This window comes from Xyrauchen texanus, chromosome 1 (genome assembly GCF_025860055.1).
Source record: "Xyrauchen texanus isolate HMW12.3.18 chromosome 1, RBS_HiC_50CHRs, whole genome shotgun sequence".
Classification (NCBI taxonomy): Eukaryota; Metazoa; Chordata; class Actinopteri; order Cypriniformes; family Catostomidae; genus Xyrauchen; species Xyrauchen texanus.
The window spans coordinates 35,508,661-35,528,946 of NC_068276.1; the positions used below are offsets into that span (position 1 = coordinate 35,508,661).

General features: G+C 38.3%; 1 protein-coding gene across 2 annotated transcripts in view; it reads left to right on the forward strand.

Moving 5' to 3' along the window:
• The first annotated feature begins 313 nt into the window (after positions 1–313).
• LOC127618845 (rhophilin-2-like) overlaps positions 314–20,286 on the forward strand; it is a 39,622-nt gene continuing 19,649 nt past the window's right edge. For both annotated transcript variants that reach the window (XM_052091869.1, XM_052092586.1), the window contains exons 1-3: positions 314–516; positions 7,330–7,445; positions 14,801–14,929. In XM_052091869.1, coding sequence (XP_051947829.1) covers positions 448–516; positions 7,330–7,445; positions 14,801–14,929 — 314 coding nt within the window. In that variant the 5' untranslated portion in view covers positions 314–447. The remainder of the gene's footprint in view (positions 517–7,329; positions 7,446–14,800; positions 14,930–20,286) is intronic.

A 20,286-nucleotide genomic window follows, 5' to 3' on the forward strand; every position in this document is an offset into this window, starting at 1 on the left:
GATAGATAGATAGATAGATAGATAGATAGATAGATAGATAGATAGCTAGCAAAATGGAAACTCGAAGCTTTGACACAGTCACCATGAGAAGTTAAGCATGTTAGAGCATGTTAATAAGAATACTACAAGCCTAGTTACATAGTCAGAACTAAACATATAACGTTGAGGCTTAGTTTTTTATAAAGCAGGTCATATCAGGGGCGTGGCATCTCAGGTAATTACTGACTGAGTACAAGCTGACGTGAGGTGACATCACGCTTCCGGGGCGGGGACTCGGGGGAGGATTCGCAGTCACGAAGGTAATTGTGAGAGTTTCAACATCTGTGAACATTATCAAACATCTGACTGCTTGGGACACACGCATAATTGTTGAGCTACAAGGAGATCTCACGACTTCTATTTTCTGAATTTCATCGAGGCAATCTGCTGACAGTTGAGAATTCAGAAATGACGGAAAATCTTATTCCCGACGGTTGCCCGACCGACCGACCGGTGGAGAATGGCTACTTCAAAAAGGTAAGAGATACTTTTCAGTATTTTCCCTCGAAGTTTCAGTATCTGCCGTTAACGTTAATCAAGACTTAAAATTACTGGCGGCGTAGATGATCGCCACGCGCAGTGTGCCGTTTTGAAGTTAGTCTTTAAAAACATATGTCGCTTATTTGTATGTTCTTTAACAAGTTCTAAAACTTCAGAAGTCTGCGTGGACAACAATTTAAGGAGCACTCAGCTGTACTCCTTTCTAATATGTTTATAAGTGGGTCTGTTCGAGATTAGGACACATCTGCAGGGCATGGAGTGTGGACGCTGGCTGGCGAGCTATGTTCACTGCCCATAAGAAATGCCAAGCGAATTCACTCTTTACATCAGATGCTTTCCCATTCAAGATGGCACAGTTCAGTGCTTTGTATTATACAACATAACTTAGACTTGCTTAATATTGAATATTTATGTTAACATCTCTTACAAACCATTACGATGGTAATCATAGTTTTCGCCAAAGTAGTTACTACAGTCATTACTGTAAAACTGTAAGGTGATATAAGCCACCACTGTCATTAGAAGAAAAATGTGCTTATGAAAGCTTTTTCCACACTTTTGAGGATATCACATGTCAATTTGTTATGGTACAGTGGTAACATTAATAGTATTGGATATATGGTAACCATGGTAAAATGACAACGGATTTGTACCCTCATCTTATGGCTGTCATTGACAGAACTTACTTTTAAATTCAGATTTTGTGATCCTAGTGAAAATGGCAATAAAAAAAATAATTGTTAAGTTACGCACTACAGGCAGGTCTATTGAATGTCTCGCTTCATACATATTAAATGTGTATCTTAGTGTATTTACATATTTCTTGGTCAGAAAGCCCATCAACATGTCACTAATAAGTATGTAATGTATGTTGTTATTGGAAAAGGGAACCTAAACCAGGTTTCTGGTATTTGTCAGGAATCTGATTTTTTTTTTTTCTTTTGCAAGTGTGCTGAAGAGGCCCATAGTCCTTGTTCAGCTCACTTCTTTTAGTGTAAGGAGTATCTTTTGGGTTTTATTGTTTGGGGCTTTCTGTTTGTATTGAAGTGATTGGCTGTAGAGTCCAACCAGACCAGCACAGTCTGTTGTTGGCAGTATTTGTAGTTTCTCTTCCAGGGAGCTTTTTCTGGGTAACTCTGAGATTATGTAGGCACACATGGCAAACCTTTAAAGGAAAGGAGTTTGAAAGGATTTCTGCTGATGATTTTTTTTTTTTTTTAGTACATTTTAGTTTAATTTTAATTTGTTACATTAATACTTTGAAAATGAATGTGGTCACCGTCTACAGCTCGAAGGTTTCAGTCCTGTTACAAAGTGGGGGCTGGTTCAGCGTGGTGATGTGGATTTGGTTCTGCATGAGCTTAGCCTGCTCGGAGAAACCGAATTGCAGATTCAGCATGTTTTTCCAGTTTTCCGCTAGTAACGTTGCATCTGCCCAGTGAGGGTAAAAAGCCAAACCACAAACATTAATGAAACACAGATGCTCCCATCTCATGTCCCATTACAGGCAGGAGAAGCTGTTCAGATCTGTAAGATTAGTTTTACATGGCTTCTGAACATCTCGCAGAAGCATAACCCAGACAGCAGTAAAGTGATCAAACAGCAACCAACAGTGAATGAGTGAGAGAAATATTGTGTATTAATCTGCATCTGCAACAATAACATTCATCACAATGACATACACAATAGAACAATTGCATAACTCTAAAATGCACTTTTTAAGTGTGTACTGAAAACTCAACTTTGTTACCCCAACTCACAATGAGGTTAGTCACAGAGACATTTAGAGGACATCCTTTGGCATGTTATTGTCAGCTTACATTTCAGCTGATTTCTGCTATATATAACAGATGCATAATGATTAAACCATAGCCTGGATTGAACCTCCTTTCTAAAAAATGGCAGGATGTTTCTGAACGGTTCCACAACTTGGTCGAAGCCCCTATTTTCTTTCTCATTTGTGTCCTGGTTTGATTAGGACCTTGTTACTGCTCTGTCTGCAGTGTCAGTACAGGGGTAATTGCTGTGTAATTGTGACTGTAGAATTCAGTTTTGACAGCAGCTATTTTCTTTTGCTTGGCTAAACATTACCCTGGTCAGTGTTCTAGAATGTTCAGAGGTTACTCTGGGTTCCTTTGACATCTCCTATTGCACAAGTTTAGAATGGGAAGCTTCTGAAATCTTTCTGTTGCAGAAGTTTGTGGAATCTTATTTAGATCGGAACACACTGTTTCATGTTAATCAATGACTCTTCATAGAATGCTCATATTATAAATATATAAATCCTGATACAGTGTAACTTAAAGGTGCTGTAAGTGATTTTAGCCATTCTGGAATAGGGTTGATCCAATACCAAAATGTAGGCTTCGTACAATACCAGCCCTGGTAGCTTGGAATCGATACTATAATCAACAAATAAATTTACACAGATAATGACTTGATTAAAAGAACTGCATAAAGTCTCACAGATACAAATTATGCATTTTCAGTAGTTATAATTTTCTGTCTTCAATTTCAATTTAATCTCAAAACTACCTTTGCTTCCCCAAGGACATAGCCTCCGATTTAGAAAAATTAATTTTGTATCCCGAAAACTCACTTCACTCTTCACTAACCTCCATAATCACCTGAATAGACTCTTCTGGTTGAGTAATAAAAAAAGAAAATCATCTCCATACAAAGCGATTTTATGTTGTTTACCATTAACTGAGATACCGAATATATGCAAATTACATCTTCAGGTTCAATTACCATACCCTTCCTAGATTAAAACTCTCAGAACATCTACAATTTGTAATGACTGCTGCCAAAGAATTAACATACATTATCTTAACCCATTGTGTAACAAGGTCCCCCACCCCAAATCCACTCAGTATATATTAAAAAAATCCCATGCAACCCAGTTGAATGTTTATTCAGTGTCCAGAGAAATGACCAAACTGTTGAGATTTTGATATTGCAATAATTGAATAATATTAAAAGTAATCTTCCATTATCAATAGAATATCATCGGTTTGTTTTTTTTCCTCCCATTTTCTCCCGAATTTGTTATTCCCAATGCTCTTATGTTCTCATGGTGGTGTAGTGACTTGCCTCAATCTGGGTGGCGAAGGATGAATCTCAGTTGCCTCTGCGTCTGAGGCCGTCAATCTGTTCATTTTATCATGTTGCTTGTTGAGCGTGTTACCGCGGAAGCATCCACGCACAAATCACCACGTGCCCCACTTAGAGTGAGAACCACATTATAGTGACCACGAGGTGGTTAACCCAACGTGACTACTCACCCTTGCAACCAGGCCAATTGGTTGTTTGGGAAGGCTGAGTGGAGTCACTCAGCATGCCCTGGATTTGAACTTGAGACTCCAGGTGTGGTAGTCAGCATCTTTACTTGCTTAGCTACCCAGGCCCCCCTTAGAATCAAATCAAATCACTTTATTGTCACATGACCATATACACAAGTGCAACAGTGGGTGATAGACTTGTGTGCAGTTCCGAGCAGCATAGCAGTCATGACTGTGACGGGACGTATACCAATTTACAATAAACAAAATATTTACACATTTACAATTTATTTATCAAATGTACACATAATTAAACCACACAATAATAATATACAATACACACAATATAGAATACACATACAATAAAAATAAATATATAAAAATAGTGTCTGTGAATGAACCCAGTTTGGTCAACTTTTATGATGCTTGGGTTGGCAGTACCTTCTCAAATTTAAACTTTAGACAGCCATTTAAAATTAATATTCAGAAGGCTGATAGGCTTGTATGAAGAGCACTCATCCTCTGGCTTCCATTTTTTAAGTATAAGACTTATATTGGCATCTGTAAGAGATCTGGCAAGAGAGTTCGATTTAAAAGAAACACTGAACATCTGGAGCAATGGTTCCATCACCAAAGATTGAAATTCTTTATAGAACTCTATACTGAGCCCATAAGGTCCCGGCGCGCTCCCTGAATGTGTGAATTGTAAAGCCTCTATAAGTTCCTGTTTACATAAAGGCCTATTTAGCTCTTTTCTTTGTTCATCAGTGATTTTTGGTAAATAAAAAAAAAATAAAAAATCAGCTTAGCCCTTTTCACTACTTTTTCCGCTAGTGTATACGTCAGCATAGAACTCTTTAAATACAACATTGATACTCTTGCTATCAAAACTTTTCATATTCTTTATTATATTAAATATTATGGGGAGTCAGCCCTCTTTTTCACAAAGGAGGCCAACTATTTACTTGGCTTGTTGCTAAAGTTATAGAATTTTATTTGCAAACCAAATACTCTCACTCGCCTTCTGTGTAAGAAAGGAATTAAGTGAGGCTCTTGCAGCCAAAGTTTTATTTAGCTTGGTATTAGATGGGTTTCGTATATACTCAGCCTCTGCCAACTGTGATTTCATTGCTTGCAGCTTTTCTAAGCGATCACATTTGTTCTTGCTTTCATATGCAATAATAAGTCCCAGAGCAAAAACTTTACAAGCCTCCCAAAGCATTGCGGTAGAAATCTCTGATGTATGATTAGCTGTATAAAATTAAAAGTAAATTCCAAATCAAAATATGAAATAAAATTAGGGTCTTTCAATAAGTGAGGATGAAATCTCCATCGAGCAGATTGAGGTGATTTTTCACCATGCAAATGTTCCATAAACAACGGTGCATGGTCGGAGATGGCGATATTACCAATCTCACATGAAAAACCGAAGATAATAAAGCTCAATCATTGAACTACTCTTATGGACCCCTGAAAAATATGTGAAGCCCTTACTACCAGCATTCAGCACTCGCCAAACATCAATATATATACCAGGTCAGCACAAGTTTCCTCAACCAAACTAGCTTGCCTGGATGGGGAAGAACTGCCTGCTGGGAATTTATCAAAAAGCGTGTCCATTAGGCAGTTTAAATCCCCTCCCACTACAGATTGCATACAAGCAAGCTCAGCCAGTTGCACAAGTGCTGGTAGGGAGGATGGTTTGGAGGCATATACATATGAATGAAATATAGTCCCCAAAAAGTAAACCTTTTATCAAAACGTATCCTTTTTCTTTTTCATTAAGGAAATAATTTTTTTCCTCTTGAGTGGAGTACGCATGGCCCGTATATTCCACAAATTTTTAAAGTTGATTGATCCATTGCTGTAGAAACCGTTCTCGCTGACATTTGAAATACTCATACCTCATACTCAACACCTTAGTATAAACTCCTGTGGTCTCCATCTGAACATAACTATATACAAAACTGTAAACATCCCAACACAAGCACACATAACAAAAAAACAACACCTGCATAATTGGATCAAAACAAAAATAAAGAGAAAAAGAAAAAGGGGGGTTAACCATCAGAGGTGACAAAAGACCATAAACGTGACTGCGTATGCAGGTACGTTGTTCCAGCTCCAATGTTCAAATGAATCCAAACAACCCATCATTACAGCGTCATTCAGGAGGCAATATAAATATTCAGACAGACAGCCTCCAGGAAAAAGACAAATCCAATGGATCCAGCAATCAAGCAGACATGCATCGCCTGTACCAATAATCAGGCCATGCAGAGAGTGTAAATAAATGCCATTGCTTTATCTGGGCTGTTAAATACCTTGATTGAGTTATCAGCTGTTATCCTCAAAGTAGCAGGGTAGATAAAGGCGTAATGAAATCTCATGTTCTGGAGCTTTTTCCTAGCCTCGTCAAACCCACATGTCTCTTGTCTCCGCAGAGAAGTCCTGAAAAAAATTTATTCTCTTCCCCTCAAAACGCACATCCTTTAGCTGCCTCACTGCATCCATCACCTGCTGTCGATCCGTGAAATTGTGAAGTCACACAATCATAGGACAGGTATACCTCTGGCCCTGGGGGCACCAATCCTGTGTACTCGTTCTAGCTTCACTCATCCGTTTTTCATCTCCAGGCGGAGAATTTCAGGCATCAATCTTTCCATAAAGTTAACGACAGCTAGTCCCTCTGTCTTCTCTGGAAGACCGATGATCCTCAAATTATGATGACATCCCCTGTTTTCCTAATCGTCCAATCACTCTGTTACGGAAGCGATCATCTTTTCCAGCTGCAAATCTCGACTATCTGACCTGGTAGCCGTGTTTTCAAGATCTAAGATTTGTCGCTCTGCTTCCTCCATGCGGTTATTAATACGTTGCACTTCTTTTGAAACATTGTGTATTTTCTCTAAGATCAGCTCTAATTTAGAGACAGTCATTCTAGGGATTTTATCCATCATAGATTCCACAATGTTACTAGTTTCAGGACTTAACTCAGTGTTAACTTGCAATGCTAAGCCAGCTTGATCAGCCCTCCTTTCTTCATCATGAGGAGCCGTGCCATCTTTTTTCTCTTTTTTTTTTTTTTTTGTGCTTTTTGCTGGCATTCTCACTAAAGACGATCCCCAAAAGTGTTCCAGTGACATGAAACAATAACTTGCATCTAGTGAAATATGGGCTGTTAAAATTTAATAAATTAAGCCGGCACCTTCGTCCAAACACCGTTACTCGGTAGCCTGCATCGCCACGCCCCTGTCAGATATCAGATTTATGACAGATACTTTCTATTTAGGTGTGTCTGGGTGAGTAATTGATTTCTCGTTGGATGCCTTTTTTGGTGACATAAGAAGCTTTGTGTCATTTAGCATGTTCTTGTGTGTTTATCAATGGTGTACATGGACACAATGTGATCACAGCATCCATTTTAAAACACATTAAACACATCTAAGGCCTTAATAAAGAACCTATGCCTCAACAAAATCTCTTTCTCTCTCTGTTTCTCTGTCAGGGATGTAATCCATTTGCTCAGACGGGTCGCAGTAAGCTGCAGAATAAAAGGGCACTTCTCAACCATCAAATCATCAAGCAGATGAGGATGAGAGCTGGAGCAGAGAACCTCCTCAAGTAAGTCAAGCACTCTTATGTAGGGACACACTCAATCACACATGGCTCACATGGCTTACATGTTGGCCTAGGCGCGCTTGGATGGATATACAAACAGATGCAATAAATCTCACCCAAAATAAACCAACAGTTTTTAAATGCATTCATAAAACAAACTCTTTAAAAGGCATTGCTTCTGTTACATAACATCAACTGTTTTAAAGTCTGTATCATTGGACCGTAGATCACTGGCATTAATGGGTAATCACTGCCTTGTTATTTGGAGGAATATTTAGCTCTTTATGTGGTGATGTTTCAGTCAGAAGCCCTTCTTTCTGTGTGTGTGTGTGTGTGTGTGTGTGTGTGTGTGTGTGTGGGGAGGCAGGCAGGCATACCTTTTGCATTCAGTGTAGATTTGGAGCTGAGGATAGACTGGTAAAATTGTGCCTTTGTTAAATCTGATGACTAAAGAGGCTGAGAATGCTACATATGATTTAAAAAAAAAAAAATAATGTTTTATGCACTTTTGAAAAAAAGAAAGGACATTAAAACCATATCAGATCTTAACTAACTTTACTTAAAGCAGATATTTGTTTTGTTCTTAGAAATGTATGTTCAATGTATTATCATGGGATGCATTTACCATGTTAGAAAAGCATTTAGCAGCAGCGCACCACCGCTGCTAAATTATGAGTGCCGCTGCAGAGATTTCACATGGTTCAATAATATTTTTTACACAACAGAACACTTGCTAGCCCTTGTCAGCTGCAAACTTTTCAAACTGTGCACAGTTGAATGGGACTGGTATGAAACGAAAGGGACCCCACAAGGCTCCAGTCTGCGACTAAAATGGTCGCAAATGCGACCAAAAATAATTGATTGTGACAATAATTTAAAATCTAGTTGCCATTGGCGACAGTCTGGTTGTGTGCATTCATATGCGGTTTAGTCAGATATCGTCTTGTGAGTTATTGAATACATTTTTAGAATGCGCACAACCAGTGTCTCGTGACAATTTTCACCCATTCAGTTTCTGAAGTGCACCACTTGCAACAAAAAGCCCATCGTGAGCGAGTCTTTTCATGAATCGCCCAAAAAGAGCTGAGCGTTTGAACTCATGAGCTCAGGTTAGCAGTTTGAATCAGATTCATTTTCTCAGTGAATCAGCTGTCAGTAAAGTTTAGACATTCCAAAACAAGAGTCCCATGTGTATTTCGAGCTTCTTTATAATTAAGTCACATGATTCATACCAGTTTTTTTCTTCTTTTAAGGTAATTATAGATTGGGATTGAAGTAGCACAATAAACTGCATGTGGGATTTCATTCAATTTGCACTCTTTTAGTCTCTGTGTCTGGGCCATCTAATCACAGTGGTGAAAGATTAAGGCAATACTGTAAAACAATAATAAATAAAAAATTATAAATATATTTTAACTATATTAAATATATTTAATATATTTAAATATATATATATATTCAAGTTTTTGACACTTAAGACAATCGAGACCCTCCACAAACATATCACAAGTTTTATTGCAGCATTCGTTAGGACATGCAGTTAACATATATAAGTTGAAAACAAGTAGGTAAAATACTTTTTTTTTTTTTTCCTCTATCTACCCTCTGACACAAAAGCATACTGTACCTTTTCAACAAAAACCTATGTATACCCTTTAAATAAAAATAAAATTAAATATAAATTAAAAATGAATAAAATATACAACTCTTCGGATTTACAGTTTCAATTCTGTGTTTGACTTTGCCAAAAGCTAAGTAGTACACTACATATAATATTTGTTGTGTTTGTAAAATTATTACCTTCATCTGGGCATGAATCTCTAATGGTGCTCCCTCAGGTGCTTGAACATATTAGATGTTTTCACTGCTTTTGCTGGCACTTTTTCTGCACGTTTTGCTTTCTGGATCCCCGTCTTCAACAACTCCTGTCTTTTTTTTTTTATTTTAGATAAATAACTGATTTAATTGGCTACTTTGGCGGATACAACTCCGTCAGATTGCGTTGTTCTGCCATGTTTTCATTTTGAGAGTTTCACGTTCGCTGAAATTTAACGTTCTGCACGCACCCTGCCTTAGCAAGACAATCACCTTGTGAACTCCGTTACCATAGTAACGGCCTCACAGACCAGCCAGGCAGAGGACAGGGCACGCTCTGCGCAAGTGGCTAGACCCACACTGAAAGTCTCATTTTCAGTATTTGTTTTTTTTTTTAAATGGACAACATGGTGTTTTGTTTTTTTGTTTTTTCGATTCTCAACTATATATACTGTTTATTAAACCTCTGATTAATTGGTTTATCAGCTGTCTTCCTTTTTTGCTTTGGCTTTCTATCTTGTTTTTTTTTTTCGTTTTTTTTTTTTTTCAATTTGGCATGCCCTGTGCACTGTAAGGTGGCGGAGGATGAAAATAAGTTGCCTCCGCATCTGAGACAGTCAGTCGCGCATCTTATCACGTGGCTTGTTGTGCGCGTTACCACAGAGACTTGCCGCGTGTGGAGGCTCATGCTATTCTCTGCTACATTCACACACAACTCACCACACACCCCACCAAGAGCAAGAACTACATTATAGCAACCACAAGAAGGTTACCCAATGTGACTCTACCCTCCCTAGCAACCGGGTCAATTGGTTGCTTAGAAAGCCTGACTGGAGTCACTCAGCACGCTCTGGATTCAAACTTGTGACTTGTGAGTCATCGTCTTTACTTGCTGAGCTACCCAGGCCCCCTTTGTATCTTGTTTCTGAACAGCAATCTAAATCGAGCAGTTCTGTAATTTGGTGACCAAAAACAATTTATCTCCTTAATGTTTCAGTTTAGGAGCCAATGGCTCCTTAGTCATTTTTTTGTCTGGAGCCCTGTCCCACCACATATACACACACATACATGCACTGTACTCCCAGTGATGTCACGAAGGAGCTGGATATCACCCCCGCAGTCCAACACGAGAGTTTGTGCACACAGGTCAGGTCCTGAAATTCGGCTTTGGTATTGCACACACATTTAATCATTCCTGGATGTTCCAAGTTCAGGAAATTCCCATTTTAAAAAAAAAAATTTATTCACTTTAACATTGAATTGAGAATTGGTAAACCAATCCATTCAGGTGAACAAATGAAATCTTGCCTTTTGTATCAAACTATAATTCCAGAATCTGTGCAAATAAATCAGCTCTGCATCCCTCTTTGTCTCCATCTCTCATGCAGCAGCTCATTGAATGCATGTTGAGTTTAATGTGAGCACACACAGTGAGGAAGTCGCAATTAAGTTTGTTGCATATTTACTGACTAAAGATTTGACATGCGAATGGCGTTGTACAACGTCTGTAAGCGAGCTTCGCGATAAAACTATCGCTCCTGTTTATAATCAACAAAGCAAAGCTGCCAACATGGCAAGCGCGTGAATGCGGAGCGATCTATGTTTGCCACCTTTCATATCGCCACGTTTTAATGTCGTTCACTCATACAGAACCTTTTACAAGAAAGGCAGAAATGGCAAAAATGCTTTGTGTAAAATGTTACCAACTACTCTGGGTGAAGAGAACCTATTGCAGAAGAAGAAAACACATGTTAAACCTCTCATCTCCATCTCTCTGGAGCTCCATCTGACCTTAACAGGTATTTTCTCAGTCAATTTGAATGATGTAAAAATATAATAATATAGTAATATAAAAATTACAATATTAATAATAAATCTAAAATACATCTCTTTTTAATATTTATATTATATAAACCTGGTTCTCTCTCAGGATTTCACCTGTTAACACTTTCAATTCATTTTGTCAACAAAAATGGCCTTTTGTTATGTAACTGGTGAGTATTAACTTGCATCCTTAAAGTGGATTTTGCTTGCAAACCTTTGACTTTCTTCCATGGAACACAAAAGGAGATGTTAGGGAGAATGTTACTTTCAATCACCATTCACTTTCATTGTATGAGGGGAAAAAAGAGATGCAGTGACATCATACAGGCTGATGTCAGAAATGAGATTTTTGGGTGAACTGCCCTTTAACTACCAGTTAAAACAAAAACAACTACATAAATGTACGTTAGCACATGATTGAATCACGTCTTGCTGGGAAACAAGTGATTTAAAGAAAAGGGCCATAATTAAGCTATATACTTGAAAAATTCCATTCTATCTGAATAAAACTAGAGGTAAGAATTGAGAAAGTAGCCCCTGGGAGATTTAGGTGAGATTTTTGTAAATATTTAATGTTTTAGCCCCCCCTTCCCCACCCCCCCAGAGCACTTCAAATGTCTAAAGCCCTCAATAAATAAACACATGACAAGACAAACATGAATAAAATTCTATAATGATTCTAAGGTCGTTTTAAGCTATTCCTCCATCGACTCACGCAAATACGGATCTGGCATTACAGGCTCGTGAACGAGAACACCACTGTTGAAAAAAAATCCTAGGGGAAGCATTGCAGTCCCTAACATTCTGCCTATATTTCCTTTGTGTTCCAAGGAAGGAAGTCATCCAGGTTTGCAACAACATGAGGGTGAGTAAATTATGACAAAAGTTTTAGTTTTAGGTGAACCATTGCTTTAACAATGGCATGTCTTATGTCCAACATTAATCTTCTGCTGCCATGTGTTTTGCTGTATCAGTTTGTAATATAATGATAGCTAGAGATGTGCTATGAGATGCTTTTAACTCTATGCAAATTGTGTGAAAGGTTGAGAATTGTCAGATATTCTGTTCAAATGGAAGAGGAAGCTCTAAGTGTACTTGAATAAAGAATTTGCCTTGTTATTGGCCAGTGCTACCAGACACTGATTTGTATCAGGTGTGTTCAAGGAAGTATTTATATAAATGAAACATGAGCCGATGGGGAAACGGTGGTGTCTTATGAACAAACACCCACATTCATACTGGTGCAGGTGTTCAGAGAGGAAAGGTTCACCAATATTTCTGAATTGTCCTGTGATTACTGCACAGCTCTTACGTTACTGTGTGCTTGTATCACTCTCAAAAGCTCCCATGTTTTTCCCATTGCAATAAGCACACACTGTAACATTGGGCGAATCGGTTGCCAAGGAGACGTCAAGGGTGTCTATTGTCGCCTTCGCTATGAAAGACACACCCGCTGGGTTGGTCCTTAGAACTTTTGATTGGCTCTGACGTCAGAGTGGCTTTAAATCTTAACAGATCAATAAAGTTTGGACTAACCCTTTCTTTGAATAAGACGCCATGAGAGAGTCCCCTCCCCTTTCCTTTTTATAGTTTGGCAATATGTTGTAGCTTTAGTTCATTTTTGTTGAGTTCTTATCAACTGGCATTTATTGGCTGCAGTTATGCCGGATGGTGTGGTATGCCCTGGCTGACTGAAATTCGGTCTAACACAAGTTTTAGATTGAGGAGTATTAAGAAGGGCAGCCACAAGGCATAAAGTAGATTGGTGCTTTTAATCAGAAAGGATTTTCTATATAGTCTATAGATGTGGCTGGCACAGAAGGTAGCTTTCTTGGTTAAGTAGAAAAGGCCCTGAGGTCTTCTCTTAGCCCGTTTAACACATTCACACAGGCTCATACACTCACACGCATAAATACAAACATGTCAACCGATCAAATTAGGTTGTTTGAGAGGCGACAGCATAAGCTAGTGTGTGTGTGTGTGTGTGTGTGTGTGTGTGTGTGTGTGTGTGTGTGTGTGTTACCTGAGCTCATGAAATTTGGACGGTGTGTGTCTGCCTGCCTGCTTGCTCAATATCTTTACCTTCCATTGATAGCTCCTCTATAGTTTATCTGGAATGTTCCCTCATTCATGGGTCTCAGAGCTTTGTGCTTCATGGCATAAAAGGTTCTACTTACCCCCCCCCCCCCAAACAGGCATACCATAATTTTTCTCTACTGCTCTCTCTCCCCTTTTCTCTCGCTCTCTCTTTCTCTGATCTGAACATCTATATTCTTGTCCACATTCCTGTTTGTTTGTTTGTTTGAGTGAGCTCACTGGCTCAACCGGTTTAATTGAGAACTGATTTTTTCATCTCGCCCTGCCAACGTGACTTGAGTTTGTGAACAGAAATATACTGCATACACTTCATGAGGTCTTTAACATTTATTAGACCACTTTTGTTGCGGTGTTAAACTGCACCACTCATCTACATTATAATAGATTGAGAATTCACTCTAAAGCTATGAAATATCATGATCCGCATTGTCACAGGTCTGGGGGATTCAGGGATAAGAAATAATTTTAGTCCACAAGAGATCCTCATTTTTTTTGGAAGTAATCTTTTTGTAATTGGGTCTTTTTGATAGTCTTTTCCCCAGCTAGATGAGTGTGTTTGTGAGGCCCATAAGGTGTATGAATAAAAAAATCCCACAATGATTAACAGTTTAGCTACACTGATATCTCAGTGAAATCGTAAACGGGTTGATTTTAAGAGTTTCCTTTAGCAAAAATTGATCTATGCTTGCTGAAATGTGAAACACTGCCCCCAGTGGCCAAAGCTGTAAGTGCTGTTGGGCGTATGGGCACGTTTTAGCTCCATTTTCCAGGTGTCCATGGAGGGGCGCCAAAAGCAAGTTCAAGTGAGTTGACGGTGAAGAGGAATGCATGTTTTATAAACTGCCCCCAATCCAAATCCCAAACCTAGACCTAACAGTGGTGTAAAAATGTTATGTTCGAGGGAAAAATGCAACCCCTAAATCACGCTCGTCACTGATTATGGGAACAAGATTACTTTCTGGTTTCGCTGTTGTATCCGAACCAAAGTCTCCCTCGCTGCTGATGCAACATGCCGGAAGATCGCAACACAGGGGAAGGTAAACATGCTGGAGCTGAAGTAAAAATGTCTGATATGATATGGCACTTGTCAGTGAGTCTGCATAATGTGGGCGATCCTAGGCTATTGGAAACAGCATGCTGACCTCTTGTGTGATCATGCTGGTTTAGTGCAGTTTATGTATAATGTTGCCTGAGTCAATAAGAGGTTAAAAGGCCCTGTTCACCTAACCTGCTTTCCCTTACTTATGTTGTGCATTGTCAGGAGTTTGGAATAGAAGTAACATAATATGTTGTGTTATTAGTTGTGATCAATCGTAGATCTATGTCCTACAGTATATAAGTGTGTTTGATCAGGGCTGTTTCATGCCGCACAGAATTCTAAAGTCTTTCTTTGACAATTGAGTGTGGCTGAACTGCTCACTATGCTATAAAGTGACAGAGAACACACACAAAAAAATTATCAGCCTCTCCCTACTGTGTACAGTAGATATTAAACCAGCAGGACATCTCAAACCAGACACATTGTGATATTGTTATTGTGCTGCTGTCCCCTGTTGTGACCTGAGTTGGATATGGCTTGATGATCCTTTGCTTATCCTCCCTTTTGCTCTTTCACTCTCTAGGGCTACTACCAATAATAAGGTTCGGGAGCAGGTGGTGCTGGAGTTGAGTTATTTCAACTCTGATCTGCAGCTTCTCATGGAACAGCTGGAAGGACTCAACAGCTCTGTGGAGGTTTATCAGAATGTAGAGTAAGTACACACTGAACCGATTAGAAGGAACTCCGAGAATGTGTGGTGAGAACACGCTCGTTCAATTAAGATTCATAACAGACTGTTCTACAGACAGAATGCACAGTGACTACCCACGCACATGTCCAATTAATCTGGACACATGTAGCCTCCCTGATGAGTTACAGTACATTAGTGTGTAAAGAATGATTTTGCTGTAGTCAGATTTTACTGCCCTGATATGTTGATGCAGTATTTGGGCAGAATATTATTGGGGTCCTGCTCATAGACTGGCCCAGATGGAATCTACTGACATTTTGCTGATTTTGGAATCTGGCAAATTCATCTGATGGATTTAAAAAGGGTTATGTTTTAAAGCATTCCACAGAAGTTTCCACAGATTTTGAATGTATTAAACCAGCTTGAATGTATTTTATTTTATTTTTTATGGTAGTGCTAGTTTGGTAGCCATGCTGTTCACCAGCAAAGATCTGCATGGGTGACCAAGGAAATTTTGCTGGTTACATTTATAAAGAAAAGCTTTAAGAGTCTGATGAAGAGCATGTTGCCTGAAACATTACAATGTTTTCTTTTGCTGAGCTTATTACATTGATTTGGGAGCAACAACAGTCACTTCGATGTATTTTTTAAGCTTTGAAAGAAGCCTGGTGGGGAAAACAGCACACCGGGGACCAGCATCTAAAACCCTAAATATGCTGGTGACCAGCAATGCTCGTCTTTTAAACAGACACATTAGACAATTGAATTCTGCAGAAGTATGCAGTGCTTTCTTTAGTGTTTTGCGGCAATATGAGCATGCCCATATATCCAGTGAAATCATACATACCTTGGCAGCAGAGGTTGCATTAGAAAAAAATCTTTATCCATCACTCTGATGGACTGAGTTGTAAAAAAAAAAGTCATACTTGTTTTAATTTTATAAGTAGCCTACTTCATTCAGGGACATAGCATCCATTTATAACGGCATATACATGACAATGAAAAGACTTAAAGGCTTTTTTGACTCCCCATGCGCAAGTCAGGTGAAACCAAGGAGTTCTAGGGTGAAGGTTCTACCTGTCGATTTTTAAACTTTGCCAGATATGTGCGGCTTAAAAAATTAAATAAACGTCTGATTTTATAATGCACATGCATGTTCACTTAACTTGTTCAGTGAGCCTGATATCACAATAAAGTGTCACAGATGGGAAGCTCCCACATCTCTAAAGCGCTTATGCAGCTACTTTAAAATAATTGATAATTCTGCTCTAAACCGTATGTTTGCACTTAGATTAAATGCAAGTAATTGGCAAAAATGATGCACTGCATTTTTCACGCTTTCGTTTTGTTTTTATACTTTTTTGTGCTTTTAATATTTTGAACACCACAGTCTTGCAGGAACACATGAACATGATGTCAAATGTATGCAGTCATTAACTCAAAAAGGCTCTCCTCGAAAACAAAACACAATTGGTCAATTGACCCTTCGCTAAGCCCTGCCTTAAAAGCGCGTCTGACCAATCCTGTCTTGGCAACTGTTGCTGTGCTGTGACATACGTTTGCTATTTTCCAATGACAGCCTATGGAAGTAAGGTGTGTTTGAGTACTTTTAAGCAGGATTTTTATCTAAATAATTCCAGAAATTTAAAACACATCATTTGTAATAGTTGCCCAGAGAGGAGACCCGCCGTGTTTTTCATTCTTTTTAAACATTAAAACCACCTGCCTAATATAGTGTAGGTCCCCCTCGTGCCTCAAACTGCGCCAACCCACATCTCAGAATAGCATTCTGAGATTATACATTTCTCACCACAATTGTGTAGTGTGGTTATCAGAGTTACTGCAGACTTTGTCAGTTCAAACCAGTCTGGCCATTCTTTGTTGACCTCTCTCATCAACAAGGCGTTTCCGTCCACAGGACTGCCACTCACTGAGTGTTTTTGCTTTTGGCACCATTCGGAGTAAATTCTAAACTGTTGTGTGTGAAAATCCCAGGAGATCAGCAGTTACAGAAATACTCAAACCAGCCCGTCTGGCACCAACGATTTTTTTTTATTTTTTTTATTTTTTTTTTTATTTATTTTTTTCCTAATCAGCCAATCGTGTGGCAGCATTGCAGTGCATACAATCATGCAGAAACATGTCAGGTGGTTCAGTTAATGTTCACATCAACCATCAGTATTTGGAAAATTTGATCTCAGTGATTTGGACCGTGGCATGATTGTTGGTGCCAGACGGGCTGGTATCAACAGAGAATGGCCAGACTGGTTCGAACTGACAAAGTCGTAACTCTGATAAATGTTCTGTACTATTTGCGTTGTAACAGTTTTAACTCTGTTACCTTAGCGGTTATATTTTTCCACACCATTGGGTGGCGCTAGTCATCTTTATAGATGGGTATTTAGCCAGGTACTATACCTGAAGAAGTAGGCAAGCATGTGGATAGTGGAAGCAATGGCTTTCTTGGGCTATTCCGTTTGACTTTGTAAGGTCCTATGATTGAGGAATGTTTCCTTTTTGGTCAATCAGTAAGTAGTATGTTTTTTTTTTTTTTGTTTTTTTTTTTTTCAAATATTACCAAAACCAGAGTGCTCATGTATCTAATGTATAACCATGGAATTGAATGTGTTGAGCATTGGGCTATTCATGCTAATTGTTACGTGTTGTCTATTTAGATGGACCTTTTTATTCCGGTGCTTTCTTATATGGATGAAAGAACTTGCTTCAGTTAACTTTCTGCTTTGTGGTTTGGTGTTTGGATTATGATGCTTGGATGTTGAACGTGAGCACTAGAGTGTTTGGATTGTACTTGTGGCAGTCAAGAGGACACTTTTTCTAACTGCAACATCAGGATTGTCAAATTACAAGCACTGACTTTTGCAAGGACATTTCCTCCATTACCAAGCAATGTTGATCTCAACATCAGCTAAGTTGAATCATTCACTTTTCCAGACCAGATTCTCTGAATGTTTAAACATTTCTGGTTTGATGATTGATGTAACTGATGTTTTTCTGTTTTCTACCTTGTTTATTGTTTTTTTTTTTGTATGATGTAAACATTTGTGATTTGGGGTTGGTGAATACATTGTAAGCGTAAAGTTTGTGTCTGATTCTTCTAAAATATAGCTGTGTAAACCAAGCAAACAAATTATTTTTTTTTAATCTATACCTAATCTAAAGTCTTGCCATACCTTCTCTGATATATAACGCAAGCCCAAAAGGGGTAACGGTTATAGCGTGGAACTGGTTTCAATAACTAAATAACTCAATAACACAATGCAAACTCCCTGCACTTATGTAATACTTAGACATCCAAACTTCATGCTTATGAAACACTCTTGTTCAAAAGACAAATTCCAATATTTTATATATTTTATTTAAAGACAGCTTACTTGAAAAAGATTCCACCGTCATCACAAAGCTTCTCAAAATTACGCTGCTTGATCGTTCTTGCGTATCATGTGGTTTGTGGAAAAATATGTAAAAATTTAAGTCAAGTTTGCTTAATTTTAACTGACAGTTGACACATCATAATTATGGATTAATTGTTTGAGATCATGATATTACTTAAATTTTTGTGGTGCATACATTAATGCATTTTAAGTGAAGCTAAAAATGTCAGAAATATGCAGTTATTTGAGAAAAAACTATCTTAGTATTTATATATTTTTTTTAGTGTACATTCCAACTGTACTTTGAAATATCACACTCTACTTATGTTATTCAATGCTCCCTTCACTTGTCATTGAATTTTCTTCTTTTTTAAAAGACTGACCTGACCTCTGTGCCTCTTATACTTGAGAAATAATCAACTGTATACTTGGCAGAGGTTTAAATTGAACTCAATAAGGCCTTAAAAATGACATGCATGAAAGCCAGACTGATTTGGTTGCCAGTTAGAACTTGCGATTCATTGGCTGATCAGAGACAGCTCCTTGAGTTTTTCTTCTTAAATCAAAGACAGAACCAAAGTAAAGACATAACAGAATGTGGCTTCACTCCACATGACTGGTCGGACAGGTTCATGACAAGCTGCTAAGGTGGTTTGATTGACAAGTTGAAATATACACCCCTTTCAGATGATTCTGTAGAATTCCTAGGCTCATCTTTTCATACATTCTGTCCCATTTGATGTGTCAGAAGAGGATGAAGGGTGTTTTTCTTTTATTTCATTTTCAAATGGTTTCCTTCTCATTGAAAAGTTAAGAAAGAAGGAAATAATGGACAAACCCTACTAGAGTTTGGGTGTTTTTGTTGCTAATTATTGCTATGTGATTTTATATAACGGTCTCTCACTGACATTAAAATGGTACTTTCTCACTTGATTTTCCTGTCATCAAAAAAGAAAATCATGGCTTAGTCATGTCAAGGAGTGGCTAAGATGACCAAAATCCTATATCACAGTATGAGTAATTTCGTGTCATACTAATAGTGTCATTGTATTGTCATTTTTGCTTTTTGAAATTCAACTCGAAATGTTTTATATATTACACAACCATGTAGTAATGCCTACTTTTGAGATTCCAGTGACTTAAATTCGTAAAAAAAATGTTTGATAGTCATTCGATTATCTACTTTTATTTGAAACTTGGACATGAAGATAAGATTATACATATCAAATGAAAACATCTGCTTATATGATATAGCAGAATTTACCCATTGACCCAGCTCTGCTGTCACTGTATACACCATCATATCATCCTGCCTTAGTCATACCTTAAAACAAAGAAGGAAACACAGCACATGGAGAGAAAATACTTTTTGAGATTCAAACCCAGCCTACTATCAAAATAAAGGGCCCAATAGTTGTGTGTTTCTGTCCCAATGCATGCTGTTGTGCCATTCTCATGAGAGCGCCGTTTACTAACCTTGAATATGTAGGTGTGCTTCCTTGGTTTCAATGGCATGCTTCACTTTCTTTCCTGTAAAAAAGCTCAGCTCTCAAGCCCTGCTTAACAGAGCTCTGCTGGCCTAGTTCCTCCTCAGCATCAGCATTAGCTTTATAACATGTTTGGATTTACTGTCTCAGGATTGTTTCTCTGAGCTAAGCACTAATGAAAGTGTTTATTTATAGTGCCTGGAGGGTCCATTATAAACCAGGAAAAACCTCCTACAGACATCTGCCCCTGATTCTGAACTCCTGACCTACATCACTAATTGCAACTTGCTGTAAACATAAGAGTTAATCACTATTTTTTTATTTACATTTAAAATGTTGTTAATGTCAAGATTAACAAAGACATAGGCTAGATTATTTCTACTGCTAACAAGATTCTTGTAACAGGTAAAGGATGGGCAAGGAGGAGGTGGGAACCGGCTGAAAAGTCAACAACGTTTTAATGCAAAACTCAACATAAAATGAACAAACCATAAGACAA